Source organism: Mytilus edulis, chromosome 5, assembly GCF_963676685.1.
Source record: "Mytilus edulis chromosome 5, xbMytEdul2.2, whole genome shotgun sequence".
Taxonomy (NCBI): Eukaryota; Metazoa; Mollusca; class Bivalvia; order Mytilida; family Mytilidae; genus Mytilus; species Mytilus edulis.
Genome location: NC_092348.1, coordinates 7603868 through 7630076, shown reverse-complemented (window position 1 = coordinate 7630076; position 26209 = coordinate 7603868). Strand labels below are relative to the sequence as shown.

Genomic DNA, 26209 nt, shown 5'->3' with positions numbered 1-26209 from the left:
TTCTTTGTTCTTCGTAGCATCCTAAAAAAAATTATAGATTCTTGCACAACACAGTTTGACCTCCAAAACTGTGTCTCAGATTTTTCCTATTGTATTTCATTCTCTCATAAATCTTCAATGAAGTTTGCAACATCAATTCATTAGAGACCACTAAATTCAATTGGGTATAAAATTTGTTCTATTGATGTTTTTGGAAATCTGAGACACAGTTTTAGAGGTCAAGCTGTGCTGTACAAGAATCTATAAAATATTTTGGGATGCTATGAAGAACAAAGACGCTAAATTCATTCAAGTGTGGACATCACAATATAGCGACTAATTACATAATAATTAATTATGTAATAATTATGTCATAATGAAATTATCACAATTTGAAAGATTTATCTTTCTTCTTTCTTTTGGTACCTCATTTATAAAATATAAAGAAGGATGAAATGAATTACATCAGTTTAAAGTTGTCTGATTGGGAGTGAAAAAATCTTTGTATTGTGCTACCTTAAATGATTTACAATAAAAACAATAGATAAAACATCTCACACACAACAGAACTTAGTATGCTTTATTGAACAACACATTTACTTATCTTCCTAAAAAAAACTAAAATCTGCATTCTTCATTTATACTGCAACACCAAGTCACTATCTCTTTCATACATTTACACAATAATGTATAGTCACCAAGAGCTATTTTAACAATGATTAAATACCGAGATAGATATTGGTCAGGTAAAACAGCTTGTCTCAAACAATATTCTAGATTTCTCATAGTTTTACCTGACCATTTAAGGTTCAGCAACTGTCAATTTAATGAAAATACCAGACTGACAAATCAAAATAAAAACACTCATTTGTCACCCTACCATATTACTAACTATGGGTACGGCAGATACAATAGGATATGAGTCCATTGTTACTCAGGAAAAATGGCAACATATGTTTTACATATGTGTTATGATGTTTTTCATGTGTGTTTTTCATGTGTGTTTTTCATGTGTGTTTTCCATGTTTTCATATGTTCAAAAACATGTTTTCATATCGAACCTAAACATATGAAAAACATATGTTGCAATTTTTCTTATGTGTTTAATACAATTGTTTATGCTATTATGTACAGCAGATTTAAGTTTGCTTTTCTGATTGCTATTGAAATACAATGAATTTTGCAACCGTGTATACTATGATTTTGTACTGTGTTACCTTTTGCATCTCCAATACCGACAGACAGTAATAGGGTTTGTTTATAGTTTTGGTTTATTGTTAAAGACCAGGAGTTAATTTCACCAAAATACGTACAACTAAGATTTATCATAAATATACTGAATTGTTCATGACTTATTATTAACCTTAATCGTAAGTTTTTTTGTGAAACCTACTCCAGTTGTTCTAGGCACTCCATATACAAGGTGTTAACCTTATTAGTAATGGTTATTAGATGTCTGAACAGTCATTGTTAGGAATATCTGAAGTCCAATCACCCCAACTGTTGTTGTAAATAAAGCTTTGGCTGCTAATAATGTCCATGATCCTAGGCCAACTGCATGGATTAAAATTCTGAAAAAATAAAAACATGCATCATATCATCATACACAGAAAACATAGAAATTTAATAGCATGTGTATTTATCATTGTGACTGAGCCACATACATGAATGTAATTATAACCAGATGCTCCGCAGGGCGTAGCTTTATACGACCGCAGAGGTTGAACCCTGAACAGTTGGGGCAAGTATGGACACAACATTCAAGCTGGATTCAGCTCTAAATTTGGATTGTGATTAAATAGTTGACACAGCATAGGTTTCTGACACAGAATGAATGTGTTCTAATGAACTTAAAATTTTTGTTTTCTCTTAGAGCAATTCACTATGTTGTTGAATATTAATCCTCTCAAAAAAATGTTTGAAGAAATTTTCTTTTTTATTTATGAAATTTCAAATGAGAAAAATTGAACCCAATTTTTTTAATCACATTCCCCTTTCCCTTATTCCAAAACTAATCTCAATTAAAATTTCTAATGGAGTTTGCAACAATAACTACTCATTTAAATACATCATAAAATATTAAGATGTAAAAAAACTGCTTGTTATCACTGAATGGTAAAGATTATTTTAATTTATCAGTTGGTAGTAAAAAGTGAATATACATTGTATATTGTATATAACAAAGATTTAAGTTGATTCTGGACAAAGAAAGATAACTCCAATTAAAAAAAATCTTGCTATTGCACAATATTTTGCAATTAGATATTTCTTGCTTACAATCTGGACAAAGAAAGATAACTCTAATTAAAAAAAATTTTGCTATTTCACAATATTGTGCAATTAGATATTTCTTGCCATTGCGCAATACTGTGCAATTGAAAAGACTTGCTATTGCACAATACTTAATATAATAATTTTGGATCCTGATTTGGACCAACTTGAAAACTGGGCCCATAATAAAAAATCTAAGTACATTTTTGGATTCAGCATATCAAAGAACCCCAAAATTTCAATTTTTGTTAAAATCAGACTAAGTTTAATTTTGGACCCTTTGGACTTTAGTGTAGACCAATTTGAAAACAGGACCAAAAATGAAGAATCTACATACACAGTTAGATTTGGTATATCAAAGAACCCCATTTATTCAATTTTTGATGAAATCAAACAAAGTTTAATTTTGGACCCCGATTTGGACCAACTTGAATACTGGGCCAATAATCAAGAATCTAAGTACATTTTTAGATTCAGCATATCAAAGAACCTAACTGATTCATTTTTTGTCAAAATCAAACTAAGTTTAATTTTGGACCCTTTGGACCTTAATGTAGACCAATTTGAAAAGGGGACCAAAGGTTAAGAATCTACATACACAGTCATGACAGTTAGATTCGGAATATCAAAGAACCCCAATTATTCAATTTTGATGAAATCAAACAAAGTTTAATTTTGGACCCTTTGGGCCCCTTATTCTGTTGGGACCAAAACTCCCAAAATCAATACCAACCTTCCTTTTATGGTCATAAACCTTGTGTTTAAATTTCATAGATTTCTATTTACTTATACTAACGTTATGGTGCGAAAACCAAGAAAAATGCTTATTTGGGTCCCTTTTTGGCCCCTAATTCCTAAACTGTTGGGACCTAAACTCCCAAAATCAATACCAACCTTTCTTTTGTAGTCATTAACATTGTGTTTAAATTTCATTGATTTCTATTTACTTAAACTAAAGTTATTGTGCGAAAAACCAAGAATAATGCTTATTTGGGCCCTTTTTTGGCCCCTAATTCCTAAACTGTTGAAACCAAAACTCCCAAAATCAATCCCAACCGTTCTTTTGTGGTCATAAACCTTGTGTCAAAATTTCATAGATTTCTATTAACTTAAACTAAAGTTATAGTGCGAAAACCAAGAAAATGCTTATTTGGGCCCTTTTTGGCCCCTAATTCCTAAAATGTTGGGACCAAAACTCCCAAAATCAATACCAACCTTCCTTTTGTGGTCATAAACCTTGTGTTAAAATTTCATAGATTTCCATTCACTTTTACTAAAGTTAGAGTGCGAAAACTAAAAGTATTCGGACGCAGGACGACGACGACGACGACGCCGCCGACGCCAACGTGATAGCAATATACGACGAAAAATTTTTCAAATTTTGCGGTCGTATAAAAATTCAACATACAAACATGTATTATTGTCATTTTGTTTATTTTCTTTGGTTACATCTTCTGACATCAGACTCGGACTTCTCTTGAACTGAATTTTAATGCGTGTATTGTTATGCGTTTACTTTTCTACATTGGTTAGAGGTATAGGGGGAGGGTTGAGATCTCACAAACATGTTTAACCCCGCCGCATTTTTGCGCCTGTCCCAAGTCAGGAGCCTCTGGCCTTTGTTAGTCTTGTATTATTTTAATTTTAGTTTCTTGTGTACAATTTGGAAATTAGTATGGCGTTCATTATCACTGGACTAGTATATATTTGTTTAGGGGCCAGCTGAAGGACGCCTCCGGGTGCGGGAATTTCTCGCTACATTGAAGACCTGTTGGTGACCCTCTGCTGTTGTTTTTTATTTGGTCGGGTTGTTGTCTCTTTGACACATTCCCCATTTCCATTCTCAATTTTAAGATTTACAAGGCAAGTTTTTTCTGTTGCTTCTAACATCCTAATGCATAAACTGATTAAAAGCATAAAAAACTGGGAACCAGTTACCTTAGTGTGAAAAACGTGAGAAAAAAAAACATATATCAAGATTCTGAACACCACTTAGTAATAATAATAGGAATATGTCATATCACTTCCTTAAACCAGCTGCCAGTTTATTATGATACTGTTCTCATGGTAGTTGGAGACTCAAATAAACATAAAGCATGATTTCCTGGATTGTTTTATAAAGTAAACAAACAGTTCTAAGTAGTAAGGTAAAGGATCAGCTTGATAACTGGTGCAGGACATTCATTACTTATATCCGTGGTCTATAAAGTAAACAAACAATTCTAAGTTGTAAGGTAAAGGATCAGCTTGATAACAGGTACATGACATTCATATCTTACGTACATGTATCGTTACATGTAGTAAACAAAAACAGGTGTCTTGCACTCTGGCTACCTCTAACAGATCCATACGTGTAGTTTAATATCTGTCCTTGAACTAATTCTAATTTCCTACAATGTTTTGGACAACTTCCAAATGTTTTGCAAGGATAAATTAAAGGAAAACTTTAGGACATGATTTTTTTCCTAATCAATTTTTGTTGGTTGAGATATTTATAACATATCTCAGATACTGTGGATTCACTATTATTCAATGGATACCAATTTTTGTGGATTTTGTGGGTATAGGTGAACCACAAAATTAAATGTTCATAGAAAGGCAAATTTCCTATAGGCTTGTATGTAGACTTCAGCAAAACCACAAAATTATATATCCACAAACATGTAAATTGTCCTTAATTCACGAAAATTGGTACCAACGGAAATAAATGAATTCACACTGTGACAGTAGCGCATTTGGTCTGGAAAGATTCATATTTACCAAACAACTGGGGATTTTATAAGGCTTGAAAAAAATATGTTTAGAAAATATTTTGGTCATTCAATTGAGTTCAGGTTATTCATGTATTTTTGGATTTTATATTTTGTAATTTTATCTCTTTTTATCTATTTATACTTTGCACTAAAAGCTTATCTTTAATACTTCATCCCAATGACACATTCAAAATACTTACTCTACAATAAGTGGTCTATAGCAACTCAGTGCTAACAAGGTCATCACTATAGGAACATATGTCTTTTGAAGGTCGTTTCTACTGTATAACCATACTAACATAGCTGCACACATATGATGTCCCTGTAGATAAATTATGTATTTGATGTTAACAATGTGTAGAAATACAAGTACTGGAAAAATTAATCAAAGTGATGGAAATCACTCATGGAAAGATTAGAAGAGTAGTTTGAATAATTTCATATTAAGGTATGGTGGGGGAAAATGAAATTGTTATTTGGATGGAGAGTTGTCTCATTGGCACTCACACCACATCTTCCTATGTCTATTAATAAAGCACTTTAGATTAAAATTGCATTAACAGCAGGTATTTAGAAGGAAAAGTGCTTTTCCAGTATGAGGAAAAAATGAGCTCAATTAAATAATATGGGTCTCTTAATTTGCGCAATTTTATTTAAACTGCAGTTTATATCTTATCCAAATAATGTTGCCTGTTCTGTACATGTTGCAAAAAAAACCAAAAAATTGCAAATCAAAAATTCTTCTACTACAATGTAAGTAAATGTTACCAACTATCCTTGTAAGACATAAAATCTAGACCAACAGCTTAGAACGTTAAAGTGTCAACAAAAATAATCTAAAAATGTTGTTTTGGGCATTTTGTAAGTTGAAACATAGGTTATATGACATTGAAGATTAAAAGTTGTAGAGTGCATTTTGATCAATTTTTAAAGTATTTTTCAACACAGGGTATTGAAAATGTACTTTTTCAACGTAAACAAATTAAAAAACTTATTTCATTGAAATGTGGATTCTTTCTTGATTGCAAAAATATATATTCACTTCTAATAAAAATTCAAATGACTAAAATAGCATTTTAATTGATTGGGAATAAACTAATAAACAATGGTTTGTTATAATTAAAAGTTTTAAAATTTTAAAACTGTTTCAAGCCAAATCCTGATAAAAAAAGTGAACTAATCTAAATTGTTCATTAATTACAGATGATTATTGGAAATTAATTAAGTAAATTATAGGCCTTACTTGAATACCTTTTATATATTCATATTTATATTCATATTTCATTTTTTTAAAGATCTTGCAATTGTTAATCCATTAATCATTTATCTTTCAGACATAATTTACAGAATCACTTTATGTAATGTAGATCAAAAGAAACAGGCAATAAATAAATCTATCACCCTTATATATATGTTAGCGGCAATAAGTGAAATTAGGCATTAAGCTTAAATCCTAGGCAATAAGCTAACGCCTAGGCATTAAGTCTAATGCCTAAATGATGTTAGGCATTAGTCTTAAATCCTAGGATTTAAGCTTAAATCCTGAAAAATGTGTCCAGGCATTAAGCTTAATGCCTAAAGTATAAATGCGAGTAAATAAAAGACATTTATTCATTTAAATAAAAATTATACATTTGTTACATAATAAAATTACGAGAACTGAAGTTTAAAATGTCATCTACTGGAAATAAAATCACAGATAAAATATGTTTTTATATTAAAACTCATCAAATATTACTTATAAGACATGAAAACTTGATACAATTTTTGCACATTTACCAAATAAGGCTTCATAGGGGGACCGGACCGTCCAATGCCTTTGTTTAGAGCTGAATTCTTTTGAATCTGGACGAACTTGATACCAATTGACCACTTTGTTGATTCATTGTCCCTCAGCCATGCAGTTAGCATGTCATGGATATCTCCATTTGATCGCTCAATGCTACCCTGTGATTGAGGATGTCTCGGTTTCCCATGAACGATAACAAGTTCTGGCCAAATTAATTTTAACTCGGATATGACCAAAGCTGTGAATTCCCGACCATTGTCACTTTGCAGTATATGGGGCGCACCAAAAATTGTAAAAATATCAATTAGATTAAAAGCCACCTCTGGTGCACATTTTGAGGTAAGGGCTTTATAATGTTACAAAATTTTGTAAGGTGGTCTTGAAATACCATAATAAATTTATAGTTTCCATCTGGGTTTGATTGAAAATCCATCAAATCAACTTGTCCTCTACTGTTAAAGTCTTTAGATAAAATGGGTTTCACTACTACTCCTTTCCCTATATGTTTTTTTTCATATTGCAATTTTCACAAAGTGACAGAAATAATTCAATTGCATCACGTGAAATGTTAGCATATCCATTATTTAGTCGTTTTATCATGCGATCTCTGCCGCCATGACCTGTTTCTTTATGTGCCTTTTCCAAAATACCATAGAGTTCCTCTAGGAAAACATAAATTTTGAAATTTCCCTCGTCATTCTCGCTGACTTTAGTTATCAACCTCTCAAAACCACCAATGTTAAAAATGTCATACCTTCTTAAATTGTAGTAATCTTTTGTCAATTTCTTTTCTGATGATTCAAAAAGTTTAATCTTTGCCAAAAGATCATGGTACTTTACTCTAGGGTATATGCTGAGCTCCTTGTTTTCCCCGATTCGAATTTAGACCTCAAAGATTCAAGGAATTTTTCCTCAATAGACATGGTGTCACTTAATGCGAATAATCCAGATAAAGAAGTGAAAAAGACAAGATGGCCTGAGGGCATTTAAGAAATATTTTAACAAAGAAAATTTACTTATCCAATAAAATGGTATGAGCAAAAAATCATATCTTAATTTTGTCTACTTTTGACCAGTTCAAACCAGCTTGACCAGTGAAGTGTAAATATTTTCAAATAATTATTATAAGGATTATATAGAATCTCCCCTTTTTTATGGGATACAATCACTTTTTTAAATTTTTTTTATTTTTTATACTTCCACAAAAAAGTATGAGTTAATTCTGTTTTAAATAAGAAAAGTACTAAAATTTGAAGATTTGTCAGATAAACGTATATTAATATTAGGAATATAATTAAGAAAATACTTTATTTCAAGAAAAATCACTAAACATGCTAAAAACCCCTAAATTCTAAAACTTCACTTATTGCCTAAAATCATGTTCGGCAATAGGATGAATAATCATCACCAAATTTCAGGTAATAAGCTTAATGCCTGGAAATTTCAGGCAATAACTTAATGCCTAGGCGTTAGCTTATTGCCTAGGATTTAAGCTTAATGCCTAATTTCACTTATTGCCGCTAACATATATATCAAACATCTAATATATATATTTGTGCATTCAATTATGAGGTCAAATATTTGTATATTGAATTGTATATTGAAGGATCTATATAATTATGTTAGACAGAGGTTGAAAGGTAATGTGGTCAATTTGATTGACAGTTTAGGAGGTGGGGCATTGTAGTTAAAGGTCTACCTGGTCTCTGATTGTTTGTTGATAATGACAGTTGTCAATCATACTATTGTATCAATACTCAATTACCTAATGGCTAATCAAAATGTTTTAAAAAAAGCCTGCACATCAACGCACCTTAATGACATACATTCTTAAATGAACTGCTCCAAAAATATACCCATTTTTTTCAGTTTATATGTGTATTATGTGCACATACATGAGAACTACAAGGAACTATATTTCAGTGTGAATACATTTAGTAATAGTAGCTAACCTGTCGTGTTGTTAGGGAGGCCAGTGCCTAAGTAAAGATTTAGAACAAGTTCTAATCTTTCCAAAAATCTTTGGGAAAGAAGAGAGCAATTAGTGTAACAGTATTTATAAACCTTTTAATCCTTACCCAAACTAGACATTTCAGTATGACAAATATATCTCTGCCTCTTTAGCAGCAAGTTGGTCAATCTGAATGAACCAGAATAAAATGCAAATAAAAAGCTGCACCATGCGCGCATGATATGCCCATCACAATTTCAAAGAATGGCTGCCATCTTGGTTGGTTGGCCGGGTCAACAGACACATTTTTAAACAAGATACCCAAATGATGATTGTAGCTAAGTATGGTTAAATTTGGCCCAGTAGTTTCAGAGGAGAAGATTTTTGTAAAAGATTACAAAAATTTACGAAAAATTGACTATAAAGGGCAATAACTCTTTAAGGGGTGAACTGACCATTTTGGTCAGGTTGACTTTTTTGTAGATCTTACTTTGCTGAACATTATTGATGTATACAGTTAATCTCTATCTATAATAATATTCAAAATAATAACAAACTAGAGGCTCTAAAGAGCCTGTGTCACTCACCTTGGTCTATGTGAATATTAAACAATGGACACAGATGGATTCATGACAAAATTGTGTTTTGGTGATGGTGATGTGTTTGTAGATCTTACTTTACTAAATATTCTTGCTGCTTACAATTATCTCTATCTATAACAGTACTTTCTGTGGAAAATGTTATTGAAAATCTTCAAATTTTAAGAAAATTGTTAAAAATTGACTATGAAGGGCAATAACTCCTTAGGGGGTCAATTGACTATTTTGGTCATACTGACTTATTTCTAGTTCTTACTTTGCTGTATATTATTGCTGTTTACAGTTTATCTCTATCTATAATAATATTCAAGATAATAACAAAAAAACAGCAAAATTTCCTCAAAATTACCGATTCAGGGGCAGCAACCTAACAACCGATTATCCAATTCATCTGAAAATTCCAGGGCAGATAGATCGTGACCTGATCAACAATTTTACTTCCTGTCAGATTTGCTCTTAATGCTTTGGTTTTTGAGTTATAAGCCAAAAACTGCATTTTACCCCCATGTTCTATTTTTAGCCATGGCGGCCATCTTGGTTTGTTGGCCGAGTTACCGGACACATTTTTCAAACAAGATGCCCCAATGATGATTATGGCCAAGTTTGGTTAAATTTGGCCCAGTAGTTTCAGAGGAGAAGATTTTTCTAAAAGAGTACTAAGATTTACGAAAAATGGTTAAAAATTGACTATAAAGGGCAATTACTCCTAAAGTGGTCTACTGACCATTTTGGTCATGTTGACTTATTTGTAGATCTTACTTTGCTGAACATTATTGCTGTTTACAGTTTATCTCTATCTATAATAATATTCAAGATAATAACCAAAAACAGCAAAATTTCCTTAAAATTACCATTTCAGGGGCAGCAACCCAACAACAGGTTGTCCGATTCATCTGAAAATTTCAGGGCAGATAGATCTTGACCTAATAAACAATTTTACCCCCATGTCAAATTTACTCTGTGGGCCAGGTGAGCTTAAAATTAAAGAGAGCTTATCTTAATAGATGAAAATCAGTCACCAAAGTTTAATGAAATCTGTTAAAGCACTTTTTATAAGGATATTGTCTGAAAACTGAAAAATCACCCCTTTTTAAGAATAAAATCTTATAACTTGGAAACGTAAAACTAAAATTTATATAAGTGAGCTCATGTCAATAGATATAAACAATTCATCAAAGTTACATGAAAACTGCTCAAAGCATATTTGAGTCATTGGTTGAAAACTGGAAAATCCCTCTTTTTTCAATGAATAAAACCCCAAAACTCATAAATGTAAATTATAAAATTCATAAAAATCGGAAGGGAGCTTACATCAATAAATATAACCAATTCACAAAAGTTTCATGAATACTGCTCAAAGCATTTTCTAGTTCTTGTCTGGAAACTGGAAAAATCACCCTTTTTTAATTAATAAAACCCCAAAGCTCGGAAAAGTAGTATCTAAAATTTATGAAAAATGAAAGAGAGCTCACATCAATACATATAAACAATTCACCAATGTTCATGCAAATTGGTTTAAGTATTTTTGAGTTAATGTCAAACATGTTCAGATAGACAGACGGACAACAGTATCTATAATACTAAAATAACGAGGTCCAATTTGTCAGCCGTCATCACGTAAAAACGACGAATCAAAGAATTCAACTTTGTATATAACTAATATAGTACAAAGGTGTAGATTAAAAATTACACCACTCCAGGCCTTTTTGTTTTCCACGTAATTAATATTGCCAATAATTAAAGTTCCGGATCGAGTCCGATACCGATACCAATAGTATATTCACCTGTTCCCTATTACCTTATCTGTACGTTCCGCATCTGACAGGCGCACCACCAAACGTGTATTCAGGATTAATAAGCTATATACACGGGTCATAATCACAGGGTTGACACCACTAAATTGTCAAATTGTTACCTATTGTAGTATTTTAATCAGTAAGACTTTCTAAGATAACAATACGAATACTAAAAATCTGTGACTAAAAATAAGGCGTATAGGTACAGTTTTCAATTTGTTAGCGGGCATGACGTAAAACAGCGAATTAAAGAATTCAACTTTATTTATAACTCATATAGGACAATGCTGTTGATTAAAAAATACTCAACTCCAGGACCTTTTGTTTTCCAAATAATTAATATTACCAATAATTGACAAGTTCCAGTTCGACGGGTTCAAACAGAAAGATTTGAAAGCAGAGAAAACTGTGTATCTTATAATCGGCATGACTTTATCAGATGACAATACTAATACTAAAATAAGGCTTGCGCATAGTTATATACTTAAGTTCAGTCACGGACCCGCGATATCACGGGTGTGTTCTAGTACAATAATAAAGACGTATAAAATGGGATGTATAAAAACAATCTGTAGGTGATCATTATATACTTAAAGTCTAAAGTATCAGTACAAAACAAGAATGCGTCCCCAGTACACGGATGCCCCACTCGCACTATCATTTTCTATGTTCAGTGGACCGTGAAATTGGGGTCAAAACTCTTATTTTGCATTAAAATAAGAAAGATCATATAAATGCATATCATAAGGAACATGTGTACTAAGTTTCAAGTTGATTGGACTTCAACTTCATCAAAAACTACCTTGACCAAAAACTTTAACAGAAGCGGGACAAACGGACGGACGAAGGAACAGACAGACGAACGAACAGACGTACAGACCAGAAAACATAATGCCCCTCTCTATTGTAGGTGGGGCATAAAAATCATCTGTATATATGTTGAAATGCTGTAATTCTTCAAAAAGTATTAACATAAGTCATCATTATGTTTTATACTAAGTTTTTAAATATCAGCTTAATATTTGCAAGCATATCCAAGACAGACATTTACAACTTTAAATATCACTAGCCTATTGCATATACAATGTAGCATCTGAGAAATATATCAAATTACGAAAACTTAATCATGTTAATGTTGACCATTGAACCATAAAATAAAGTCAAGTTCAGACTTTTTTTAAAGTGTTTAAATGCAACAAAATATTTTGATTTTTATGCACTACTATGCACCACATATCAAATAGATATAGGAAGATGTGGCATGAGTGCCAATGAGACAACTCTCCATCCAAGTCACAATGTATAATAGTAAACCATTATAGGTCAAGATATGGTCTTCAACACAGAGCCTTGGCTCATACGGAACAGCAATCTTTAAAGGGCCCCACAAAATGACTTGGGTAAAACCATTCAAATGGGATAACCAACAGTCTAATCTATTTAAAAAACGAGAAATGAGAAACACTTACAAAATCCATTTAAACTATTCCTTACATACTAACCAAATTAATATTGGATTCAAAACACATCTGTATATATTTCCAGTCAAACTCTACTCCTCTGGCACCAACCCATAAAGGCAATAATCTGAAATATAATTATAATGTAATTACCTTTCCAGGGAAATGTTCTTTAAGATTAGAATGTGACAAATAAAATGTAATATGCAACTTATTTTTTTAAGTGCTTTAAAAAAATATTACAGATACATAATTCTTATTATCTCCCCTTTAACATGTTAGCCCAGGATTATCTCCCCTTTAACATGTTAGGCCAGGATTATATTCCTTTTGGCTCATCATAAGATAGTGTTCTACAACTGGGTAAAGTTTCACCAATATCTTACCAGCTGTTTAGGAGTAATTGAGCACAAACATGTATGGATAGACATACAGGGTGATTCCTATATATACAAAGTCCTTGTCTGCAAGGATATACAGAACAATAAATAAATAAAGACTCCTTTGAAAAGGATAACGCATCTTTCAAATATTTTGCAAAAAATAAATTGAAAAAAAAGAAATCTTTGTAAATCAAGATAATTTTTTTTATGATTTTTAAAACTTTTCTGTAAACACCCCCTTTTCAAGAGGTACATGCATGTAACAGTTGGTTTTCTTATTACCTTGTAACTAAGAGTTCTGCTGTTGCCCATCCCAGACCTGCCACCATAAATTTAAGCTGTCCTTTTCCTGCTATTTTAGACATTACAAAATATATTCCAACTAAGTCTGCAAAATCTACTGTTGACTTCATGAATTCCTAGTGAAAAAAAATAATCTTAGGATTTAAAAGACATTTCACAAAGATATTTAAGATGACGATTAAGATATCACCTCATATGTACATGTCATATAAGATTGAAACTGCAAATAATTATATGTGAACAATTGTGGAGTGAATGAATGTGTTACACTGTAAAATTAAGCTCGGTAAATACGTAAAATTGCCTTGTTTTGTACATGTAGCTGCAAAAAAAATTTGCAGAGGACATAGTCTTATTCATCAGTAATTTAACAATATTTCAAACAAAATAACTTCCACAAATAATGCATGGATAATGTGTAGGTTTTCAGGAAAATAACTATAAGATGACAATGTTTGAAAGATGATCTTAGAAAGCTAAATATACATTCTACCATTGCAAAAGTTCACCTATACACACGAAATCAACAAAAATTGGTACAACTTATTACTGTGGATTCATTATTATTCTTTGAATACCAATTTTAGTGTATTTCATGGGTACAGGTGAACCATGATGTTGAGGTTCAATGACTAACAAATTTCCCTTAGGATTTCATCATTTGTTTATGCAGACTGGCAAAATCATGAAATTAAATATCAACAATCATGCAATTTTTCTTAATCCACGAAAAAGAAAGAATCCACAGTATAAAGAATAAAAGAAACCAGTGTTCCCTTTCCTAAAGAGAAGGAACATATACTGTGTTAGTAAGTACTTAAATTTTGTGATGTTTAAAATTTCTGGTTCAATGATTAACACAATAGAAAATAGGTTTTTTGTTTGGTACATGTACTTAATTCCGTTATTAGAGAAAACCATGAAATCTACGTAACTTGTTTCAGCCAAGAAGAAATTATTTCTTTCACAGTAAAAAGTGCTACATCTTTGTGCTTGTGAAATGTATCGGTCAGGTTCATACAACATCCAAGCATGTAGATACATGTACATGTACTGTGACTGTTTCTCTTATACTTAATAGTCCTGTCAATACTTCTGTGGATGTACATGAATTACTTAATTCAAACAACATCTTGGAATATTTTGTCAAAGTTATACTTACCCCAACAACATCCAAGCCTGTTGATACTTCTGTGGCAGGGAAAAATGTCGCCAAAATTAACATCTTACATAATTGTGTAAACAGATAAGTTCCTCCAGCCTGTACACACTTCCAGAATGCTCCATACTCGGCTCTGAAATGGACATAAAATACACATTTGAATTGTGAACAAAAATTGGTATTTTTAATTTTTTTATATTACCACTTGCACATGAAAATAAAGATCCCAATTTGAAAAGTAGGATGTGTAAATACTTCAATAAATATCTTGTTCACTATTTTTCAGTGTTCTTTAATACATGAACATCCTTATGATTCTAAAAAAAAATAGTTGAGGTACATTTGAAGTATCACTAATGTGCTCAAAACATGCAAAATGAGGATAACAACAATAATATGTGATAAAAATTCCATGTGCAACAATATTTGGCATAGTTTTATTCCTAATAAAGCTTACCCATTTGTGCTTTTATAAAGATCAGATTACCATAGCATAAATAATAAATTAAAGACATGAATTTTTTTTTAAAGATTTTGAATAAAAAAGAAAATTCACCTACTGAAAAAGTATATTAACTGCGCAAAACGTTGAGTGCTTCTATGTGATTAATAAAGTTAAAATGTTTGACGTACAATTGTTTTTTGTAAATAACTGCTAATTGAATACATATTTTAAATTGACACTTATTCCAAGGTCTTTCAAACATGGAATAACACAATAACTGTCTTTTGTTTCGTAAAATATGTGGTTTAATTGACTTTTGAAAAACACTTGGCCTCAGTGAATATCAGTTTTTCTAAAGTCAATAAAACAACATATTTACTTCATCAAAAGACATATACAGTATTTGTCTGTCCAGAAAAGGACAATTTTCAATATGAAATTTTGTCTTTTTGATAGATAGACAATATTGAATTTTGACTGTCACTGGTTAAAGGGAGATCATCCAGATGCATTGAGACAATATTTCATGGATTCATATTTTGTAAAATATCATGAAAGTGTTCTATTTTTTTAAAAATAACAAACAGACTTAAAGATGTACTTAGGTGAGGTTTTGGAATAAGTGTCAAATGTTCTGGCTCCTTGGTGTTTTTCCATACGACAAAAGGTAAAATATTTTGCCCCATAACACCCATTTATCGTTTAACACAAGACTTAATAGCTCATAAAAGGTCATTTGAGCAGATTCTTGATTTTCTTTCTTTTGGTTTGAGACCCAAATAATATAAATGCAAATATATGGTAAAAGTCCGAGTCAGCCTTTTCCCGCCATATTTTATAAAGCAAATATCTCGAAAAAGGAGCTCCATGACCTACAAGTATCAATATTTTTAGCTTATTTTGATCCTTAACCCTTTCCTCAATAATGACGCCTTTTGACGCCACCCCCTTTACTCCATAATGACAGCTTTTGACGCCTGTGTAGTACCTCAGTTGAAACGCTTTGACTACGAAATGTCTGCATCGGACTTGGAAAAAATTGTATCCAATATGAAAAGGATATTCATGAGAATATCTGACTTCAATTTTATTTATGAAATATTTGTTTTCACAATGCATTTATACTTAAAACCTGATGATTTATTTTTAGCTGAATTAGTATATATACGCATGATGTAAATACTGCATGTATTTAGCATAGAATGAGATTTTAAATGAAAAGACATGAGAGATAATTATTTTAACAGGTTGGCCCCTTTGAGCTCACTTTATTTTGAAACAATGAAAATAATATGATAGCAATACCCTTACCAAAAACATGATTAAGATTTATTAAACAACAAAAAGAGTTGTCAGAATCTTACTTTATTTCAAAACAATAAAATGATAGCAATACACTTACACAAAACTCGATTACAAATTTAAACTTTCATATGTAACATAAATTAAACCACTAAAAAGGGTGCGAAGGGACTTTAGATGCCAATATGTAGGGTGCCAAAGTGAAAGGAGGTAACCTTGAATGGGTGCCAACATGTAACATTGTTTTTGGGCAAACAGACCAGCAATCAGGACGTAACAGACCCGGATTCGGGAGTGAACAGACTTATGAATTCAGGTTAGCAGATACATTAGATTTTTTTTAGTTCCTAGTCATATAAAACAAAAACATTATCAGTGCTTCATTGCAAGTTAACTTTTTACATTAATACTTCAAATTTTATAATACATCAATAAACACTGCAGTGTTCTCCCCAGGATTTTTTCAAGGCGCAAAATTCAAGGTGTGTAACTCTTTTTTTTAGAGTGAACTTCTGTGATCTGAGGCAATCATGACATGCAATATGAAAAAAACTTTTACTTGCATCATCTGCCTAATGCTTAGAAGTCACCCCTTTGTTATTTACAGAGAACATGTTCATTCAGAATTAATAAAATCGAATATGGTTAGGATATTTGGTATACAACTTTTTAAAAGAAAAATATTTAATGAACAGCTGGACAGTTTCCGTAGTTTAATATACGTCATTATGCTTCCATGTGTATTATTGTTAAAACCAATCTTAGCAGGTAGATATAAACAAAACTTTACAAATTCATTAAAGTTAAGACCATTGAAATTATTTACTAGTGACATTATATAGAAGCTGCAGCGATTAGGTACCAGCTTTGATTGTCACATATTTCCCCGACATACAGATTCACGATCGATGTTCAATGCTCATTTTATTTCTAAAAACATGACAGTTTGAGACGACTCTACCTTGCAAGCAACATTTTTTCACTTTCTATTAAAATAAATCACTCCTCGATATCTTTAATAAAAGTTTGAATTTTTTCAACTACAAATACTTTCATTCATAATTTTCATCGTAAATAACTTTAGCAATGTGTATTCAACACGTTCATTGGTCGTGTTTAAATAGATTCTTCTTCATGACCAATGAACAAATTTCAATATTTAAATGGTCTAGTGATCTCACACACAATGTTTAAATACAATGTATTTGCGATCTATTTCTTCAATTTCTGCACTGAAATTTTTTAATTTTTAAATTTTCTTCTAAGAATATCTATCTTCTTGATGATCATTTACGCTATTACATGAAAACATAGTCCGATAAGGCTGAGATAAGCGAAGCTCAGGTAAAACTAATTATCAGTAATCAGTATCAGGAAAACGGCCCATTAAGATGCTGCGGGATCTACTAAAATATTGTGAAGGCGCTGGGGCACGTCATATCGGCCTGGGGAGAACACTGAACTGATAAAATAAAGATAAAGAATGTACATATACCATGTATACTGTGGGTCTCATTGAGGCTTAAGCGCGACGCTGAATTGCCAATTTTTTGTAAGCGTGCTGATGAAAGTCATGAAAACAGGAAAAAAAAGTCTAGTGGGACACAGGAAATTACCAAAAAATGAAAATTGCTTACGTAGATAGTGAAAGTGGGATACGGGAATCTGACAAAACAGTAAGCGTGATTTGGGATCAGAACCCCCCCCATGAGACCCCCTATAGGCTATACTGGCTGTACTGCAACAACTTTTTGTGCTGGTTTTACTTACAATCCTGAAAACTTGTAAACAATCATATATGGCACATAAGCAAGCGCTAAACAATTCCCAAAGTGGAACAACGTCATTTTCTCTGTTAAATATGCGAACTTAGCTGTTAAATATAACTTAGCTGCGAGAGTCGCCGGTTGCTTTAACCGGAAGTAGAAATAGATATATTCAGTGCGTATCGGTTCCGCAATTAACGGAGTCAATGTTATCTTTAAAAGTGAAATTAAGATTCTTCTTCAAATCTAGGGCATATTATACTTCTTTACTAATTTATTCTTTATAATTTTATATAAATCTTATTTTTTCATCACCATTTCTGAACCCGTTTCTATGGGCAACGATATTGTATTGTTATGGCGAACATCATCGAGTGAAAGAATCCAACAAGATAAGGGATATCTGAGCTGATAAAAAGGCGTTAAGCCTCTCATTAAACCGTTGTATTTTATAAAAATAATCCTTCGTGATGTCTTTACACTTCAGTGCAAATCAGGTTTGTATTGTCATCCAAATAAATGCAAATTTTATGATTTTTTTTATACTTGTCACTCTATAAAATAGTCTGAAGGTGATGCAAAATGTAATGAAGCTTATTGAATGTCTTTAGCCTATAATTCATGTTTTTGCAGGGTAGTATAAGTAAACAGATTGTTAATTATAATATAGCGTGTTTAGAGCAACAAAAACTACATTGTATTGCTGAAGTGTTTTAAATTAAAGGAAACAGTGCCCCATTGTTTACATACAATGAAGGCACTGGCTACGGTTACATGGAAATGTAACAATAATAAAAATATTATTGTTACATTGGGGACTAAATGCCGGAATGCATGGTTGGAGAAGGAACCGATTAATTACGAATGTAACAATAATTATTGAGGCTACGGTTACATTGCGTTATTGTTACATGAAAAACAGCAATGTTCGATGGGACTAGTAATATGTACTAAATAATAAAAGTTGAAGACATTATCTTATATTTACAATACATACACAAGTATAACATACAATTTTTTGATTTTTTTATAGTACATCTTCCATGGATTCTGAAATCGGACTCGGACATCTTTTAAACTGAGTTTTACTACGCGTAGTGTTGTGCGTTTGTTTTTTTCTACATTGGCTAGAGGTATAGGGGAGGGATGAGATCTCATAAACATGTTTAACCCGTCGCAATTTTGCGCCTTTCTCAAGTCAGGAGCCTTTGCATGGCCTTTGTTAGTCTTGTATTATTTTTTAATGTTAGTTTCTTGTGTATAATTCGGAGTTTAGTATGACGTCCATTATCACTGAACTAGTATACATATTTGTTTAGGGGCCAGGTGAAGGACGCCTCCGACGGGTGCGGGGGTTTCTCGCTACATTGAAGACCCATTGGTGACCTTCGGCTGTTGTCTGCTCTATGTTCGGGTTGTTGTCGCTTTGACACATTCCCCATTTCCATTCTCAATTTTATACATGTATACAGAAGTTCACAGTGTTAATTCACAGTTAGCAAACTTTGCTTTTGATGTATCAATTTTTGGTAAGTGCGTTTGTATAGCAGTATGAAATTTGTGTCTTGATATTGTTTCAGTTTCGTTTCAAACGCATCCCATGCAAGAAATAAACGCATCCCATGCAAGAAATAAATTTTTCACTCAAACAAAATTGGTAATAGGAATCTCTTCATTTTTTTGTTCAAAGTATAATGACGGTAATACGAGTAGGTGTGCAGTTAAATACTTAAAAGTGAACAGTTTTCTTAGCCCGAGTTTTCAACAACAAACCATTGAACTATATTTTTCGCCTTTGGCACTACTAATTTGAAGTAGTATCTTTAAGAACCTCAAATTTAAACACCATTTGTTGAATAATAATATTTATTATTTATTATTATAACAAGTATTATTTAGTAGACATGCATGAATTAAGCAACAAAACTATATAGAAGATTTAAGTTTAATAAATCTAGCGTACATTGCTGTTTTTCATGTAACAATAACGCAATGTAACCGTAGCCTCAATAATTATTGTTACATTCGTAATTAATCGGTTCCTTACCCAACTTTGCATTCCGGCAATTAGTCTCCAATGTAACAATAATATTTTTATTATTGTTACATTTCCATGTAACCGTAGCCAGTGCCTACAATGAAACTTTTACCACCAGCAGCAGTCACCCATAAAATGATGTTGACAGCCTCATATTAACTTTAAAGCATTAAGCGCTCTCAATGTTTTAAGTTCTGTGTGGATAAGAATAGTAAAAAAGATTTTTTAAAGATATTTTATTTCAAACTTTTGAAAGAATATATGGGCCCATATATTTATGAAAGATTTGTAGTTTTAATTAACAAGTATTAAAAACCAGCCTAGTTTAATTGCAACAATATAAACAGTTGTATGTGATAGTGCATTATTAAAAATATGACAGAAAAGGAGCATGGGGGGGGGGGAGGGGTATCGGGATCGTTCGCCCTGATTACATGTTCGCCCTAGGTTCGTTCGCACTGGGTTTGTTCGCCCTGATAGTCCGTTCGCCCTGGGTTCGTTCGCCCTATATTCATTTATGATATGTATATATGTTACATCAATGAACGAAATATATATGTATTAAAATTTACGTATATCTATTAAAAGTTAAATACAGAATATCTGCCAAATTTATATTAATTAAATAAAATTCTTGGCTGCATTGTTACACTTTATTTTATAATTACTTTTAATTACTGTTGATTGAATTTTGATTGCTGATTAGGTGTCATTTGATACCTTTGATATCACTGATTGTTATATAAATTGTCTTTAAAACTATACCCTTTGGGTAGTGCTCCACAATTAATGGAGGAATATACAAGAAACTGAACTGAACTGAACTGAACTTTGGTGGATTAATAATGAGAATACATCATAAATAAATATTCGGTGAATGTAAACTTCAACATATTCAATTACATACAAATAATTTAGTCTTCAGTTGTTTTACTTTTAAAAATACAATGTAGTGCTGAAATTCACAGAAACTTATATTTCCTAGTAACGTAATTACATACAGATACAAACTTAGTCCTCAATACCTTGAAGTCACATTATCTTGTAGTCCTGAAATGTACTGAAACTTATAACCTAGTATAGCAGCTAGCTTTAGACAAGTTAACATGATACATCGTAAATATTCGGCGAAATTGTAGACTGACTTCAACACATTCAATTATATACACACAACGCAACCTATACTAAAAATAAAATCAGGGCGAACGGACTCGGGGCAAACAGGTATTAGGGCGAACAGAAACTAGGGCGAACCAGAATCAGGGCGGACGGACCCAGATTCGGGGGGGAGGCACATTTAAAAATAAAAAGCACAGAGCACAAAGATATCAAGCCAAAATCTGTCGGAAACACTATTATTAAAATTTGGCCCCATCTCCCCTATAAAAAACCTACTGAAAGGAAGGGGTGACTTCTTCCATATGATGGTTTTTGTAAATTGTAAAATGTTCATAATTAATTTTTCCAAAAACCACAATACCAAACAGCACCTGTCATAAGTCAGGAATCTGATGTTCAGTGGTTGTCTTCTGTTTATGTGGTTATTAAGTGTTTCTCATTTCTATATAGATTAGAATGTTGGTTTTTTCCGGTTTGAATGGTCTTCACTAGTAATTTTTGGGGCCCTTTATAGCTTGCTGTTTGGTGTGAGCCAAGGCTCCGTGTTGAAGGCAGTACCTTGACCTATAAGTGGGTCTCATTGGGGTTTAAGTGTGACGCGGTATTGCCGATTTTTGGTAAGCGTGACACGTGAAATCAAATTATTGTGGCATGAAAACGGGAAATGAGGTCTTGCAGGACTCGGGAAATGACAAAAAAATGAAAATTGCTTACGTACATAGTATAGGCGGGATACGGGAATCTGACAAAACAGTAAGCGGGATCTGGGATCGGAACCCCCCAATGAGACCCCCTTATAATGTTTTACTTTTATAAATTGCTACTTTGATGGAGAGTTGTCTCATTGGTACTCATACAACATCTTCCTATATCTCGAAATTACAGATTTAGAACATGTAGAAAGAACTTTCACAATGAGCATCACGCAATAATTGTAGAATTACTTTTTTCCAGTACACAAATGCTTTTGATCCTGTGAAGTTACAGAACTGGCAGGTGGCAAGAGAATATAGAGAGGTAATACATGTACTGTGTACATTTGTCATATTATAATTTCAGAAATTAATGCGACGTTTTTATAATTACAAAAAGGTTATAATATCAATAATTTAAACTTGCATTTTGAATTTTTTTTGATTAATTAAAGAGGATCTTTTTCAATATCGCAAAGATAAAAAATCGCATTTTAGTCTCAAATGACCAAATCCCATAATAATTAAATGCATGTAATAATTTCTGAACTTACAGTATTAAAATTTTTAAGATGGGATATATATATATATATTTAAAAAGAAATTTTTGTACATTGAAGGGCTATACATTTATGTCATGTATTTGGTTAGAACTTTTATTAAATACTTTTACAGTTTGAATAAACAAGGTAGTGGAGTTTTCATAAATGACTTATTTAGTCATGTTAATGTAAAATTTAAATGTACATACATTGTTCACAAAAAAGTTATTGTCACTATTGTATTTATAACAATAATGACCTATTTGCACTTATTCATTCATATTTACCTTTGTTGATTAATTATATCACAAGAAATCGGCATTTATTTACCAAGTAAAATCTCTCTTTATATTGAAGACTTCTATTATGATCTGAATATAATTAATAAGTTATATGTTATTTGAACACATTTACGACCATTGACCTAACATAATGGTAGTATTCATATTTTGGTAGTTACAATTGGAAAGTCACAGTGAATGGTTTCAGTTGTTAAAATTTAAAATCCACATCCCTTGACATTTCTAAAATTAATGTATATTTTATGATTGGTATAATGTATAGCTTTCCTTTGTCATCACACATGTAATATTGTATTATGAAAATGAAGGAAACAGTAAGAATTATGGAATTTTTCTTATAGTTTTAGCAAAAATGTTTCAGTGATCTAATTTTCCAAATTGAAAAAAAAATGTATCATGTTTATTTTGATTGTAAAAATGTTGAATTTCTGATTATTTTGTCTTCTATTTTTACAGAGACCAAGATCATTTGATGGCTTTACCCAGATAGTTGCCAACAACAGAGGACATTTGATTCCAGGTGTCAAAAGATCAAGAGACTCACCATGGGGCACTTTTGTAGGAACCTGGGATATGCCACTGAAAATTCCAGGTCAGAAAAAAAGATTTTATAGTTAGATGATGTTGAAGTTTGTCTTTTATGAATAATATGTGAACAGATAAGACATGTTTTTATCAAATATGTAAAATAAAATGGTATGAAAGAATTTGTATCACTACACTAAAAATTTTTGAATTTAAATACAGAACTGCTGTGATTTGTACTTTTTTGGGGACAGTTACAAATAGTACAAAAAGAAAAAATAGCAACTTATGGATTTTAGATAAACTTACAAAGTGTAATGAACAACAGTTGATAGTATGCACAGATAATTGTGTTGATAAATTTTAAGATCACAAGTGTATTTGTGTTAGCTAGGTACACATAATTTGTAACCTGTGGATTTGATCATTGTTTTTATTAATGTAATTTAAAATGTCCTGCATGTTTTCCAGAAATCTCTGTATAACAGCTATTTAATGTGGGATTATAATTAGCAATAAACGATATATCATGTATTTTTTAACATTTGTCAACAGGTAACACAAACCCCACAGCACGGTCTGGACATGCAGTAGAAAGTTTACTGAGATCTAAAACAGATGGGGATATTGTTCTTAGAGGGAAATTAAAGAGATGCAAGGTAATGACACTAATGTCCGAAGTATTACTCAACAGATTACTCAAGGTTAAATGAAAGTTTTGTTTATTTGTTTGAGATTTAAAAAAAAAAAAGGATGGTTAAAAACAAAACTGGTTAATAAAAGGGTAACTACACTAAAAAGTTATTATCATGATATTATACATTATGACAATTATATAATTTTATTTGGGAAAGAAAACAACTGGTTGTTTATGGTTATAAACCAAATTTGTTATCAAGGAAGTTTTTATACAATGTTTTGAAGATTACGGAATGCATAAATTGTATATAAGTTAAGTTCTAGATAAAACTTCTAATTCTCATACGAAGGTATTTGAACCTAATAGACCAAAAAGTAGCTAGAACCTGCCTGTTTTCAACAATCTTCAACTTTGGATAGGAGTCTATACAATATAAAAATCTAAAATCTACAAAAAGAATTTTAATTAAAGTATTTGAAACTATTATAGACAATGATAGATATGGAACATAAAGAATAAAAGTCATCAGCACAAAATTCCATGAAACATCTGTCATTAGCTTGATATATTGATATGTATGATTTATTACTATGTGATTTGCAGGTTCCAGATGCCTTACGTGTAAAGGAAGATATTAAAGCTGATGGTGGTATTGGCCCAGGACCATTTGAAACTCTTTTGATGAATGGCTCAGGAGGAAGATCAGGTGCTAGAAATCCAGAGCCAATATCCACAAGTCCAAAGATGCCACCGATAGGATCTAAACCTATGACACCTACCTATCGTTCCAAACCCCCTACTCCAACACTTAACTGGCCACACCCACAGTCACCAGCTAGGTCAGCAGGATCCAGAAGAAGTGGACAATACCCAGCCACAACGAATTGTGCAGTAGCAGGAACTTATGAACCAGATATGCCAGTGCTGTCATCAAGAACTCCTATTAATTGGCCTTCTCCTAAATCATGTGAACCACCAGTACAGGCATAGACTTTAAAAAAAATTTAGTAGTTGTATACTTGGAATATTGCCTAGTCCACTGAAAAAACGGGAATTACAGACATAGTTATGTTAAAAGAAGAAAATGTTCAGATTATGATAAAATTTCTGAGAAGTAAATTTTAATGTTTATGTAAACATACAATGGTTCCACTTTTTATGCTATCAGTAGAAGTAGTGTGTACACATACTTAAATAAGTTAACTTTTTGGTGGTTATTTTAATAGAAAATTCACTGCCAATTTTTTGTGAGTACAGTAAAATGCATTTTAAAATTAATAGCCTAATAAAACATTCTAAATCATGAAAATAAATTGTAATTCAATATATGACGTTGTGATTATATTTTTAATTCTTGTAATTATAATTTAAAGCAAGATATATTGTGAGATTTTTCTGACCCCCCTTTTTAGGGAAATAAGAATTTGATATGTTGCAAGTTTTTTTCACTTGATTACTTTTTAACTATATATACATATATGAAAAATATGCAGTATATTTAAAAATTACAAATATATATGCCTGCAACTTGGGGGGAATTGTTTTGGCTTTAAATATATGCTGGAAATATTTACATGCCATTTTAATCTATTGATACTGATTATATACCAGTAGTTAAGCCAAATACCCATTCTCGGGATTATTGTTTATGTGAATTGTTTGTTCTAACATGTTGAAACTTTACTCACTCTTTTTAAGTTTTTTTCAAGGGAAATGGGTTTAACCCTCATTTATTTTTTTTATCTAATAAATATATATTTTGGTGGTGGCAACTCATGGATGTGAAGTAGCTGTCCAATTAAAACAAAATCTAAATCTGGATGATGTAAACTTATTATGTTAAATGGACAAAATATTAGTTAAATTAAAGGGAAGTAACTGTTATTTTGCAATCTGTTGTCAAAATGTCTTTGTGTAATCGTCCATGATTATCGGTAAATATATTTACTTTGAAAGTAAATTTTATATTGTTATGGAGAGAACTGTGATACTGTTGTTTATTTATTTACTATGTGTATATTTATTAAATTTTAAATTTTATATTTGTTCACTGTGCAATTTGTATATTCACGTCTTTGATTTTCAATTCCCTTTGGTTTTGATATAGTATTGGGTACATCTTTTTGCCAAGCTGAATATTGTTAACGTCCTGTTTTGATCTGTTTTTTATTTAAATAATCATATCATGTTCATGATATAGTTTAGATTTAAATGAAAGAATCAAGAATAAAATAAGTAATACACATAAATAAACATCAGTTTTAGAGGTATTTACATATTTAAACCAACATCCAGTTATTTTTGATTAATTGATTTTATTAATTTTTGGTATAGAATATACAATTTGAATGATAAACAAAATGTTTATGAATAAAGTTATATTTAGCTGAAA

General features: G+C 31.5%; 2 protein-coding genes across 3 annotated transcripts; one reads left to right on the top strand and one right to left on the bottom strand.

Annotated features, from left to right (window-relative positions):
- Positions 1 to 536: 536 nt before the first annotated feature.
- LOC139525390 (BOS complex subunit TMEM147-like) lies at positions 537 to 22687 on the bottom strand. Of its 2 annotated transcripts, none has more exons than XM_071320704.1 (6): positions 22638 to 22687; positions 14447 to 14579; positions 13264 to 13400; positions 12641 to 12725; positions 5204 to 5325; positions 537 to 1550 (listed from the first exon to the last, which is right to left on the bottom strand). In XM_071320704.1, the coding sequence occupies exons 1-6, from the start codon at positions 22670 to 22672 to the stop codon at positions 1415 to 1417; spliced, it is 648 nt and encodes a 215-aa protein (XP_071176805.1). In that variant the 5' UTR covers positions 22673 to 22687; the 3' UTR covers positions 537 to 1414. The 2 variants fall into 2 exon arrangements, with proteins under 2 accessions (XP_071176805.1, XP_071176804.1); XM_071320703.1 differs by lacking the exon at positions 22638 to 22687 and adding an exon at positions 17964 to 18124.
- On the top strand, positions 18288 to 26209 carry LOC139525389 (protein Flattop homolog). The gene is made up of 5 exons (XM_071320701.1): positions 18288 to 18456; positions 22071 to 22133; positions 23109 to 23244; positions 23733 to 23836; positions 24421 to 26209. The coding sequence occupies exons 1-5, from the start codon at positions 18430 to 18432 to the stop codon at positions 24805 to 24807; spliced, it is 717 nt and encodes a 238-aa protein (XP_071176802.1). The 5' UTR covers positions 18288 to 18429; the 3' UTR covers positions 24808 to 26209.

Bases quoted from the DNA above. Each gene is read 5' to 3' on its own strand.
- LOC139525389 (XM_071320701.1), top strand. From the start codon at position 18,430: ATGTCTTTACACTTCAGTGCAAATCAG. The intron at 18,457-22,070 runs GTTTGTATTGTC...ACTTTTTTCCAG, and splicing joins TACACTTCAGTGCAAATCAG to TACACAAATGCTTTTGATCC. The intron at 22,134-23,108 runs GTAATACATGTA...CTATTTTTACAG, and splicing joins TGGCAAGAGAATATAGAGAG to AGACCAAGATCATTTGATGG.
- LOC139525390 (XM_071320703.1), bottom strand. From the start codon at position 18,040: ATGACGTTGTTCCACTTTGGGAATTGTTTAGCGCTTGCTTATGTGCCA. The intron at 5,326-12,640 runs GTTAGTATGTAA...ATTTATCTACAG, and splicing joins TTGAATCCAATATTAATTTG to GGACATCATATGTGTGCAGC. The intron at 1,551-5,203 runs GTAAGTATTTTG...TTATTTTTTCAG, and splicing joins TATAGACCACTTATTGTAGA to AATTTTAATCCATGCAGTTG.